The 13,289-nt window shown below is 47.1% G+C and overlaps 1 protein-coding gene and 1 long non-coding RNA gene across 5 annotated transcripts in view; one reads left to right on the forward strand and one right to left on the reverse strand.

Annotated features, from left to right (window-relative positions):
- The window catches only part of ESRRB (estrogen related receptor beta), an 81,938-nt gene that overhangs the window by 53,912 nt on the left and 14,737 nt on the right, over positions 1-13,289 (forward strand). The window contains exon 3 of the mRNA XM_067296852.1: positions 2,219-2,335. Within this exon, the coding sequence (XP_067152953.1) occupies positions 2,219-2,335 (117 nt within the window). The remainder of the gene's footprint in view (positions 1-2,218; positions 2,336-13,289) is intronic.
- Positions 1-13,289, reverse strand: part of LOC106482882 (uncharacterized) — a 187,476-nt gene that overhangs the window by 21,527 nt on the left and 152,660 nt on the right. For 2 of the 4 annotated variants that reach the window (XR_010884195.1, XR_010884197.1), the window contains exon 6: positions 6,899-7,314. This is a non-coding gene — a long non-coding RNA (uncharacterized lncRNA). Of the gene's footprint in view, positions 1-4,540; positions 7,315-13,289 lie in introns of those variants that run through there. The other 2 variants (XR_010884196.1, XR_010884194.1) reach the window with 1 other exon arrangement.

The raw sequence follows: 13,289 nt of genomic DNA on the forward strand, positions 1-13,289 counted from the left end.
TGGGGGATCTGTTTGACACAGTGTAGAAGGACTTCATGCTGTCAGATGGGGGCTCTTATTGCCTCCAGTTGCAGTAAGGGTTGTTGCTTTTGGTGTAGTGAGTCTGTGTTATGGGGCAGCTTTTTGGTCTTGGGAACACAAAACATGAAATCTTACAGTTCTCTAGAACTCTGGGCCTGGTTTTGGCAGGTGAAAGGCAAGCATTGAAACAAAGGCAAAACTCTCCAAAGTAAGACCCTGTTCTAATTTTATCTCAATTATGTTCCTCTTCTGTTCCTTCCTGTGTGGGGCACAGCAAGTGTCAGATCCTGAGGTCAGGGACCTGTACTCACAGGTCTGCAGTGTGCTCAAGCTCTGTGTCTAGAGCAGGAGTTTACTACCTTGAGATCAAGCCTGAATCTCAATTTTCAGCTCTCTGAGAACCTTGATACATTGCTGCCTATTGAAATTCAGTTCCTGCACAATGACGAAATATAGTCTGAATGGAAGCAACTTGTGCAGCACATTCTGCTCCTGCAAACGAACTGCATTTTGGGGGCAGAGGAGCAATGGTGAGGAACGTGATGGCTGTGTGGCAAGTTGAGGGTCTGACAAGACAAGAGGCGAGGTGGAAGGGTTGCACCTAGCAGGCAGACCACCTTTTATGCTTTGGGGTTTGTGTGCTCCTGGGATTTCACCCAGAAGGGGCCAGCCATGGTGTGAAAAATCAGCTGGTACTTCCTTCCTTTTGAATCTCACTGCTCTATCTGTCTTTCCACTCAGATTCTCAATAGGCTTTACAAGTGCTCAGTTAGCCCCATGGTCTAATCATTACCCCCAGAGATGGTTATGTATTAGACATTGGTTCTTAGGCAGAGGAGTGAAGGGTCTTGCACAAGAACATAGAAATCCATTGCAGAAGTAGGAACAGAAGTCAAGACTGTTCTGCCCCTGTGCTACTAATCTGTAAGTTCCCTTTCTGATCTCCTGATGACATACAAAGTCCAGAATGTGTGATCTCTTTGCTGTCATCTACAGTCCATCCTACTGCTCTGAATGAACTCTTGAATCTTAGTTTCCCACTGTAAACCAAAAAAAAAAAAAAAAAAGAAAAGAAAGAAAACTTCCCATTCTTCTGAACTGACTGTTGAACTCAAAAGCACTTTTTGGAGCTGCCTGTTTTAACCAGTAGCCAGACTTCCTTAAATATATTGTCATTGTCAAAGCATTGAGCTTAAATTTCCAGTCTTGCTTTACAGCAAATGTTGAGTAATCCTCTTCAGAAACATCATCTTCAGAGTGAATGGCAGGATGGAGACAGCCATCTCTCTTTTTTTTCTGGGACTAAATAATTATTGCATTACACTGTGGTCCAGTGGGATGACACTTACATTCTTATATCGCACCCTTGCATCCATGTTTCAGTTACACTCTTTCCTTGTGGTTAAATATGGTGTGACAAGAAATAAATTTGGAATGCTTGTCTCCTTGTTGGGTCTTGGAGGCAGTGTTGTGAGGTGATTGTAAATGAAAGGGAATGAGGAAAGAGACACTGATGCTGCATGCAAAAGGCATGACAGGCAGGTGTGCCAGGACTAATAAAGTAAAACTGGAAAGGAAATTTGCATAGATGGCCTGTAAAATGAACCCAGGGTATCTTATACACCTATCTCAATCTAGAACCATTGATTCCCTGCTGACTGTACTGTGTCAGATGGCAGGAGGAAGCAAAGGAAGAAATGTCATCTCCCAGGTCTCTGGTCCCCAAGCAAGGCAAGAAAGGACAAATGACATCCATCCTGCAGACACAGGGCAAGACTGGCAGCAAGGGGAAAGCTGCTAGTATCTAAACTGCTCTGACTCGCAGCCCTGGACTGCAGGGAATGGGCCAGGTTATAAGCAATGCAGCACAAGGGGTGATGATGTGCTTGGAGGACACTGTGTGCCTGAAAGCCTAGTGTTGCAGTCAGCCGCTTGGATAGGTTTATCCCAGTACAAAAAATTGCTTTTGCTGAAATGTGTTCTAATAAGTAGTGACCCAGGCTCTCCAAGAGCCCTCCCCATCCAGCTATGGTCTCAGATTATGTGTGTGTGCAAATGGCTGAGCAAACACACATTTAGACAGGCTGCTGGTGGCTGGAATATCTGAGCACTGCCCATTACAGGCAGAGGAACCGCTAGTCCTCAGATCGGGGGGAGAACACAGCTCCTGGGTGACCATCTCTGTGTTTAATTGCAGGGAATATTGAATACAGCTGTCCGGCCACCAACGAATGTGAGATCACGAAACGGAGGCGCAAGTCCTGTCAGGCCTGCCGCTTCATGAAATGCCTCAAAGTGGGGATGCTGAAAGAAGGTAAGACAGAGTGGAATTGAGAATCGCTCTGTGCCTCAGCAGGACCTGGGACTCTATGGCAAAGCCTTGCAGGACCTCCTCGAGTAGCTACACATCTGCCCTCTCTGGCTTCCCCAAGGCAGCTTTTTACAAGGTTTGTGAAGGAGTCAGGATGGGCAGTGACATACTGCCAAGACGGCAGTCAAGAGGGGAGGGTAGTTCTAGACGGCACCCTCATTACTTCTGGCACTTGCAAATTTGACAGATAAATGGAAAGTTGCTGTGCCAAAGTGACTTTCCTTTCCTAAAGGAGGCCCAGGCTAGGGGTGTTGCTGTCCTTGCCCCTTAGCTCACTTAGAAGTGTTGGGGAGGAGAGACTCCTGCCTGCTTCTGACTGGGTTGGCCTGGCTTCTTAAGGGAAGGATGGAGTTACTGCAGCACTACGGCACAGTGTGCAGAAAAGGTCTGCCCAGTTTTCCACTCAGAAGATTTTCTGAAGATGGTGGGAAGCACAGGTTTGTCTGGGAGCTGTGGGTCCTCTGCCCTGCATGCTCAACTGTGTTGTGCTCAGTCTATTGATCTGTTTAGCATTCTCTGAGCAGTGCTCAGCTTCTTTCTCATGCTTCTTTTCCTCCCTCCCCACCCCCATTCCTTGTCCATTCAAGGTGAACCACATGGAATTCAGTGGCAATTACACACATTCTTATGGATTGACTTTAAAGCTTTGTTTCCCTGGGGTCCCTCTGGGAGAGGCAGAGGGAGGAGGGGGAAGGAAGGAGAAGCATTGCATGTAACCCTCTGCATTGCTGTACCTGGCAGAGCACGGTGGCCTCAGTTTAACCACAAGGAACAGCAGCTGGCTGTGGTCTGCACAAGTCCAGCATGCTGGAGCCAAGATGCCAGCACACAGCTCGCTTCCAGGTCACACCATCTTAGCAGCCAGTGATGAATTGCATGATGTCACCTGAGCGTACATTGCTGTGTGCTGGGGCTCTCATTTCTTGAGAGGCAAGTTGATGGCAGCCAGTGTTGTTAAGAATGTAGATTAGATGTTAAACCCTGTCCTGTTCTTTGATGGATGTGTAGTATCTGTGGTTAAATTTCTTCCTGCCAGAGCTCACCAGTTACCAATGGGAGGAGAAGCAGATTGGTATAGTCTGGCCCTCCCTGACCTTGGTGCAGTGGTGATGGAATCAGAGGATCCTGATCTACTGCTGGAAGGGAGGTGCCTATTTCTGGAGTAAGAGAGGGACCACTGGAAACCTGTTTCACTGCATCTGTTCTGGGAGGGATATATCCCCTCATCCACGTGCCATTCCCTGCTAGTGACACTGGCTTTAGTGGGAGTGCAGGCTGGTAATGAGAGAGCCTGATCATATGGTTTGCATAGAACAACCCTGAAGGCATGATGTGGATCCAGTCACTCCACAGAGCATCAGCATGGGTCCAGGCTAGTTGTCTCCCTGTGTCTGTGCCGCCCTGCATCCAAGCTGTTGAGCATCTCAGAGCTGGTAGCTTGGGGAGCAGGGCCGCAGGAGCCCCTGCTAGGGTGTCTACCTGAGCCAGAACTGAGCGTGCTGACCAGCTGGGGCACCTCTGTGCTACTGATTCCAGGAGCGTGACAGAGTCCAGAGCAGGGTCAGATGGAGCATTTTGTGGCTTAGCCTCCATGTTGTGTGAAAACCATTAACTCTTTCCAGAGCAGAGGTAGGTTGGGAAGCAGTGTATGTTCATTCACACTATGCTGTGCCTGAGATATCACCCATCACAAACTGAAATTTGACTCTAAGGTTGCTTTAGTGCTGAAGTGTCTTTTGTTATTCTTATAGTGTCTGATTTGGCATCATTACAGCCACTGGTGAAGGGTGGTTTGCTATTGATGTTAATCTATCTGTGATCCTGCCCATAACTTTTAGAGCTGTGGATTATACAGTATAAAGATTTATTTATAGTAATGGGATATAAGAACACATGATAACATGAGGAGCAGAGGAGCCTGCACTAGCAATCTGCAGAATCTTGTGTCCTAACACGGAGTGGTCAAGTGATGTAGGATTTTTTTATCATTCCTTTTCTCAGTTTCCCTAGCTGTGAAATGAGGCTCATACTGCATTGCTTTGCAAAAGGATTGCAAGGACTGATTAGTTAACTTTATGTGAAGCTTGGTGGAAGTGTGCAAAGTATTAGTGTATGGAATTCAATCAATACACATCTTGAAAAGCAAAATCCAAAAAGAGACAAAAAATGGTTTTATGGTCTTTGGTCTCCACAGAGGCAGGAGTTTCTGGAAAGAGCGAATCCATAATAGTTTGATTTTCTGCTCAGAAATGCAGAATTGACAAGGGATTTTGGATTATAAAAGGTTCATTGGTCTCTTCCGTCTCTGATCTGTCATGCTATTAGCTCATCCATGCCCTTTCTCTGCCAGGGCAGGAGTGTTCCTTGCTGTACATTTCTAGTAGTTTGCCTGTTTTTAAAAGTCCCTGATGTCTTGGCTTCCCCAGAGAGACCATCCCGCAGTCCCCAAGCACTCACTAGGATGAGATGTGCCTTGATACTCAAGCCATGATTTTTTTCCTTTCAATAGTTCCCCCTCCTACTTCCCTATCACCTCAGTTTACGTCTCCCTTCTTCTTTGGGTTTACCCTGACAGAAGTCTGTTAATCCATTTTTTTTCTCCTGCTTGTTTGCCAGGGGTTTGGGGGAAGAATTGTGTTGTGGTTAAATGAGATATCTAGAAACTGATTCCTCTCATGCCCAGTCTCTCCGTGATATATTTGGCATGGGGCTGATAACTTATTGGGGACATTTCTGGGTAAAGACACTATCTTTCCTCTGAAAGAGTATGAGACTCCATCAGTACCTACTTAAGGGCTTTATGATTTCTTCTCAGTAAGGGAGGAAAGACTTTTTTAACTATTGTCCTTGTACAGGATGATGGGCATGTGGGGGTAAGTCTGCTCTTTGGGAAGAAGGAGCAGTATTCAGAGATGGCAAAAACAGGTAGTAATGATTTCAAGCCTGTGCCTTGCTCCTGAAATGCTTGGCTTGATTCTGTGGGAGGAGACTCAGGCTGTCCCCTTGGGGAGTGCATATGAGGGTCACCACGTGTGTCCTCTCCTCCCCCCATGGCAAGAAAGGAAGAAAGAAAGGAAGGAAGGCTGTAGCAAGATGCATGGCTGTGACTGTGGCCCTTTAAGATCTGGGGCAACTGCCCCTAAAACAGCAGTGCAGGTTTGCTCTGGCAGTGCAGAGTGAATGAGGATCAGGGCAGGAAGAGAGCCGACAGAGCAATCAATAGGTGTCTCAGATATCCAGGCCACTTTCTTTAAGAGAGCTCCGATCAATGCATTGCAACGAGGGAGCTGCACAGACACCAGAGCTTTGCTGTCTCAGGTTCTCCTGGTGTGACACTGCAGGGCAGGAGAGACTCACTGGGGAAAGTGTCAGGCAGAAGGCTCTGTGGGCAGAGCCCAACTGGCTCAGATATCTGAAATGTTGGCCTGTCTGGCTGCTTGTCTCTCACTTTCCCTTCCATCTGGAGTGTGCCCCTAGATAGCATTAATTAGCCCCTCATTAGCAGACTCAGCTAAGAGGCCAAGGGCTGCCAAATCTGGAATCCAAGATTCCCAGTCCCAGTGCCACTATGGAGAGGTGCTGTACCTCTGTAAACCTGCTACTCTCAGCCTTGCCAAGGTGACAGCTTGCAGGGAGCTGGAGATGGGATCCCTCCACAAGTCCATAAGGTAGAAGTGCTCACACTCTGCAAAAATCAGGGAAACTTGAGCAACCTGTGATAGCTGGCATCCTCAAATGGAGACAATGTTCTCTACAAACATGCCTGGCCAGTGGGGATGACCTACAAGGGAAAGCATACTCTGCAGCTCACAGGGTCTTGAAAGGCATTGTTCAGAGCTGCATACCCCTGTCTTTGGCCACCCCACTGCTTCTCTTTGCTTCCAGCATTGTCTGTCTCCTGCCCATGATGTCCAAAGTGTAGCTATTTAACTCTAAATCCAGATCTCTGCTTCTCTAGGATGATGGATAGGAGAATTTCAGTGGTTTGGCAAGTCTCTTAAAAATCTCACTATGCCTTGTCAGCTTTGGGGAGAATATACCCTTGCCATTCATGCTCTATCCATCCTTGACCTTTCTGTTCTATGGCAGTTTGTTTGTCTTGGATGTAATTTCAGATGACCCATGGCTTGTGTAAGTGAGATCAGAGGAGGAGGGTTTGGTTTGGGACATTGGCGGGTTAAACATGATCTCCCTACCTTGCTCTCCACATCCCTGCTGCCTCTCTGAAGTCACAGACCTGTGTGCCACCTTGTAAAACATCACTGTGGTGAGGACTGTGATGCCAGTCTTTCCCTAATTGAGTCAGTCCACGAGAGGGAGCTGTTCTGAGGACATGGGAAGAGGTATGTGGTATAACAGGTGAGAGGTGATAGGATGTCAAGGTCCCTCAACACAGAACTCATCTTTGGGTGAAAAAGGAGTGAGGGGACTTGTTTGGAGGCACTTGGGAAGCCACAAACAGAAAGACAGGCAAGCAGAGGAGGAGCAATACTGGATGTACCAGACCTACAGCAAAGGTGCCCCTGCTTTCGCACATCTGGCAGGCTTCCGGCCAGCTTTTAGGAAGGCAGCAGCTGTAGAAGTTCATGAGCAGCCTGGCTGATGTCTGTCCATTTTGTCCTTTGCTGTTGTGGAAGCCCTGTAGAAACCTTTTTTTCAGTGGGAACATTTGTGCTGTTTCTAAAGCTGCATTGCTCCCTGTTCTGTGCCAGCACCTCTGCTTCTCATTGAAGATCTGCAAACTCCTAGCAGTGGTCAGGGCTCAGCCTCACCGTCACTTCCAACTTTTGAAAGAGTAACTTTTTAACCTTCCCAAAGCCACATCCTCTCAGCATCTTCTCCTAGGATGCTGCATTTCCTTTCAGCTCTGCTGCAGAGGGCCTGCTGGGAAACTGCAGAGATGCAGAAAGAGCACACTGACTCTGAAAAAGAGAACAAAAATAGATCATAAACACTTTCATGAAGTGCATGCATGTGCATGTGATCACATGTCATATCAGAGAATGGCAAACAAAAGAGCAAAGTAAAGAACTGTCCAAAAAGTCTTGTCCAGGCTTTGAGATGATGTCCATTATCCTATCAGCCTTTGAGTCTTTTTTTCCTTCTTAAAAAGAAGAATGTTTCATGTTGCTGAAGACTGGTTGTCTCCTGCTCCCTGCTGGCACTGAGACTTGTCTCGTCTGAGTCCTGTGCATGATTAAGGCCTAAGATTAATTTTCTGAGATGTGTGATTGGCTTCTGTCCAGTTCCTAGCAGACAGGGCAAACTCTGCCATTGCTGGTTAGCTTCCAAGAAAGAGGGCAAAGACTGAAATGGCCCTGGGGATGTGTCCAGTGGATAGACCAGATACAACTTGTTTCAGAAAGTAGAGTCTGGAGTCGTCCAGATCTTCGAGCATTTCTTGTGATAGACAGGAGTGGCAATTCCCAGAATGGGAAACATGCCCCATATGAGATGCTTTGCCCCACTCTGAATGTATTTAAAGGAAAGCTGTCCTCTGGCCTAGACTCCTGGCTCTGAGGAGTCATCCAGCAGCTGTGTTTCTTGTGTGGTGAGGGTAATGCCCACAAATACAAGAAAAGAAGGTAGAGGAGAGGTTGAGTCTGGATTTGGATACAGAAAAGGTAGGCTCTTTAACACCAAAAGAGAGGGAACGCAATTATCCAGGAAAGGCATATGATGTATTTTCTTTATCTACATGCCACTGTTTCTTCCCAGAAGCATATCTGCTGTGGTAGTAATCCTAGTTACAACCATTCCTTTCCTGGGCTTTGCTCCTTGTCATACTAAGGAATTTCCATAAGAAATGCTAGAGAACATCTTAACATTCAACAGGGCATCCAAATTCTTTGTTACGAATCCCCCAAGCTTCTGGACTCTCATCTGTCTAATCTAATCTATTTCTTATGTACTCATCACTAGAATATGTGGATACCAACACCACAGGGCCAGGTAGTGAAATATGAATGAGAAGTGAACAGAGAAGAGCCATAGAATTTACCCTACTCATCTTTCTATTAATTGTTCCCTCTTTCTTCCTGTTTCCAATGCCTATTCATGGGAATACTCTATGTCCCAGGAGCCTGCAATAACCTTATAACTAACCCTTGTGCTGTCGAGGTCCTGGAGGTGGTGCCACCACCTGGAGGTGGTGCCTACTCCAACATAGAGATGGCAGAATCTGAAATCTCAAGTGGAGAAAAGAAGTTGCTGTCTCTTGAATTCTTTCTCCTCCTGTTCAAGACCTTGGCTGATCAGGAAACCCTGTAGCCAGTGGAACTTTCCTAAAGTTTAGTCCTAGCTCTGCTGTTTCCCTGACCAGCTGCAGCCAGTGGCTGATATTGTGTTTCCCAAGAAAACAAAATCTGTCACCCCTGTGCACGCTTGGCTTTGTCAAGTTATAAATTGGGTGCAGTCATCTAGTATCTAAACAAGGGATTCCAAGACACTGGCAATCTCTGACTACTTCCACTTAATAACTTTGCCTTCATCCTTCACTAAAATCCAGATAACTGAATCAACAGCAAGAGCTCATTTTCAGCAATGTAACCAAATGCAGGGTGTTTAATTTCTGTTTTTAAGCATCAAAATCTCTCAGAGGAGCAAAATGTTTCTAACAACCTCTCCCCTCTCCCTTCTGCCCCCATCCTTCCTTCCAGACCATGTGTTCTCAAAAAGATATTTGATTTCAGTGAAAGCTCAGCTGACATCCCTGCAATATGCTTGGGTTCTTGCTTTGTGCTTCCTTGGAAGGATGAGGGCTCCTCCGGGGATTCTGGGTAATTGGGTTAGTGGCCAGCTCATGTCAGGAAATTAAAAGGCAGCCCCGATCAGGTTGCTGCTGCATGGGATTTAATGGCTTTGTATTTATAGAGTATTCTGCCTCCAGCCGGTGCCAGAAATATCACTATTGGAGGCATCCAAATGAAAAAAGAGAATGAAAAACGATTTTTCTTTCTCTAAAATACCCCTGTGTTTAAAAACTGACAGGCAAACCCCTGTCCTTTGAAATAGGATCTCCAGGTGCAATGAGTGGCATCTTGATGTCTATATCATCCACACCCAACTATTTTCCAAGGCATGAATTGAGCATTTGCGATGTGGCTGGAGCTGGGCTGGATGGTGGCATGACATAGAGCATGTGCTGCTTTTGGCAGGAGTACTATAATTCTCCAAAGAGGAGGTCTCCAGTGGATGTGCTGTTCACAAAGTGCACATTGGGCTGGTGGCACTTGGTATCTGTTTTCTGACCACAAGAGCACTCCTACCCAACAAATGTCCCCAGAAACAGGAATTCCCTAGGAACTGAAGGGCAGGCAGGCTGCAAAAGCCTGCTTGACCTGATCTAATCAGTCTATAGGCCCTTGTAATGTGGGAGATGGATTTTCCAACCCTGCTGCCCCCTCCCCTGGCTCTTTCCCTGCCCTTCCATTGCAGGTGTCACACCTAGGTGAGCTGGTCTGCACCATGCTAGTCTCAGGGTTTTTCTAGGCCACACTAACCTGCAGCCCTCAAGATGCTTTCCTAGATTACAAATGACTAAGGGATTTGCACCAGCTATCTACCAGGAGATTTTCCAGGGACTGACATGTATTGTGTCTTTTCCCATACTGGAATCTCAGAGTAACAAGAAAGGACCTGGTTGGGTTTCAACCTCTCCATCTTCTCATTAGATGCTGATTTTTTTTTTTTTTCTGTAACATATTTCTTTTCCCTTCTTGGCAAGCCTAACTTTTATGGTCACTTTGACTCTCTGTTTCCTTGACAGGCCTCCTCCTGGCTCACTTGTCCTATTGCCACATCTTGTTGTCTCCTGAAGTTCATACTGAAAGGGTAGAGGGAAATTCTCCATGAGACACTTTGGGCACAATGCTTCTCCCTTCCTCTCTTCCTGGCTCTCAGCCTACCCCATCCAGCTTCCTTGATCCAGATTCCAATCTGTGTACTTTAGACTGCAGCTCTTGGGGAAAGGGACATCTCTATTACGTGCAGAACACCACCCCAGTTCAGGCCCCGGGAGAGCAAGCAGGCTGCACTGGTGCAGAAACTTCAGCTCAACACGTAGGTAGGCAGTGGGCATAGGACATGGCTTGTATATCTAGGGGGAGCTAGGAAGGGCAACCCTGGTGCATTGCTCCCTGGCGAGCACTTGCCCTGTGTTCCCTTCAGTTGTGTCCTTCTCAGTCTGAACACATATTGTACTGTGCAAGCCCTGTAGCTTGGCTCCTCTGCTAGCTCTTCTGGCGAGATGGATCTTTCTGTTCCTATCAATTCATGAGCATGTGATAGGACTCAATGGAAAGTGAGGTGAGGCTAGTAATTTGACACGACAGCTGATTTTGGGCCTAGACTGCATTTCCCACTGGCCAGAGTTTAGCTTCACAGAGCTTTTAAGAGTATTTTTAGTTCCCAGAAAATAAAAGAGAAACCAAATCTGACTCTGTGTGCTGTTGCCTCTGCACACTCGGCTATTTTTACTTCCGACAGACTGGGCCTGGGTCCAGCTTTTAAAAAAAGCTGGAATTATTTTACTTCCGTTAAGAAAAAAACCCCCAAACCTGATGTTATCAAGTCAGCAAGGGGACATCTGATCCCAAACTTGTCGGGCAGACATCTCTCTTAGGGGCATGTCAGAGAAATGCAGGGAGCTTGAACAGATCAGCTCTCCCCCTGCAGAGGCTTGGTGCTGGCACAGACCTCTTTGCAAGAGCACTTGGAACACGAGTGGCACCAACAGGACACTTAGAAAACTGACATCCTACCCCAGGTAGGATGCTGAGCTGGAAAGTCCTTCCCAAGTCTTGGCCCCTGCTCTCCTCCCTGCTAGGTCCTGGTGGGCTCCAGCAGCCTGGGGAGCTGAAAGTACGCTGCAGGTGTGTTGGCACTCAATACATACTGCTGCCACAGGTGCCAGCTCCATGCCTAGGTCAGATGGGTGCCAGGGTGCCTATGCAGGGGTCCCCAAAGATGTGACAGCGTTGAACAACCAACATTTCCTTGCAACTTTCCTAAAGGTGGGTTAGCATAGGGTGGTACTCTTCAAACTTTCCCCTATACTGTTGCACCTCACAGTGTGTATGAAGGAACCCTCCCTTCTCTGCTGCTCTAGCAGTCCCTGTCTCTCTACTGCCATTGTCAAGAAGGGTGGTCCAGGAGTGCCCATGGTGGTGACAGTTTTGCAAGATGAGTGCCTTCTCTCCTGGGAAATGGCCAGTTATGGTCCATGTGAAAAATGTTTTTTTGCAGGAGATGGAGGGCAACTGCTTTCTCTTGCTGTTGTCTTGATAACAGGCTGTGGCAGCAAATCCTATGCGAGATTCTTAGGTAAGGACTGGCTGCATCTCATAAGTGGGCATTGCACTTTGCAGTTAAACCTCATGTGGCTGCAGAGTTGGTGTGAAATCTGCCCTTGGGAATGCAATGTATGTACCACTCCCCCTTTCTCCAGACCCTGCCTCTCATCTCCCTTCTCCTTATGCCCTCTCTCTTTCATTCACATCTCAGTTTACATCCCCCTCTGTTTCTCCACTTGCTGCTTTCCTCCATGCTGTTTATCTGACCTCACCCACTGTGATTCCCCATTCCCTTTTCATGTTCCTCTCAGAACTGCATTGTAACCGTCCTCCTGTGATATCTTAAAATCATCCACTGAGCAAATCAAAGTAAAGCAGCAGGCATTAACAAGCCACCTGAAAGCCACAGCTCAGTATCAGATCCTGATTTTTGGCCATGCCCCTTCCTGCCATTTAATATGACCCTTTAGGCTATCAGATCTTTGGAGAAGGGCTCATCTCTGAGTTTCACAGTCAGGGACCTGAAGGTTGAAATGCCTTTGTTTGTTTAGCACCTGGGGTCGTTGTATTCAGCAACTGGCACTGGGACATGCTACGCAGAGGTCAGCCTATTCACCAGCTCTAAGGCTGGAGCTGATGATGGCAGGGTAGAAGAGCGGCTTTGCAAATGCTGATTGAAAACATTTGCCTCAAGGAGTGTCACGCAGGATGGGGAACAAGAGGAGGACAGATACTTGTTCAAAATTAACAAGCCAAAGTCCTTGGGTGAACAGACCTCTATCTGCTCAGCGAAGGAAGGAGGGATGGAGGGTAAATCTCCCTGCATCTCTCTTATCTTTTTTTAATGCACTTAAGTCCTTTGTGTCCTTATAATCTGATTGAGGGTCCCTAATACTGCTGCAACCTGTGCAGCCTTCCCTCTGCCAAGTACTGGCGATGGCATGCCTGCCTGTCTTTCTCTCCTTTGGAGTAGGAAAAGATTTCCTTCCCCCATTTCCTCCCTACCACTCTCAGTTTCCCCCTCTCCACTGCTTATCAAACTGCACAGCAAATGCATTCTGGAGAGCTGTGCGCTGGTTACTTCTGGGCTGAGAATGGCTGTCTCCCTGTTCCAATGACACCCTGCCCACTGGCGTAAGGGAATGGATTTTCCTGTGATCCTTCTTCTGTGGGGGTTCTGAGAAGCTGTGATTCAGGACTGAAGTCCTGCAACCCTTCCTGGGTTCCTCTATAGCCTTTAAATGGTGTATTCCCGACCCTTTTCATTTTCACACCTGGTTACTTGGTATTCTGTCACTTTCTGGAATTTGTGTCCCTCCCTTCATTCCTGGCTATAAGTAGGTGTCATTGATTCAGCAGAACATGGTGTAGAGGTCTTCTTTCTTGTGAAACCAGTGCACATTTACAGAGAGGAAGAAATCATAGGGTGGAAATGAAGGTCTCCTACCTAATTCAGGACTTTGTTAGTGCTGTTCCTCAGGGATCTCCCTAAATAACCTTAGGTGTGCGATTCCCTGGCTGCCCTTTCTGAAATCACTCTCCAAAACATGTTGGGGTTCCCAGGAAGAAGTCTTGCCCACAGGCTCCCTCCTGCTGGGAGTAGA

Source organism: Apteryx mantelli, chromosome 4 (assembly GCF_036417845.1).
Source record: "Apteryx mantelli isolate bAptMan1 chromosome 4, bAptMan1.hap1, whole genome shotgun sequence".
Taxonomy (NCBI): Eukaryota; Metazoa; Chordata; class Aves; order Apterygiformes; family Apterygidae; genus Apteryx; species Apteryx mantelli.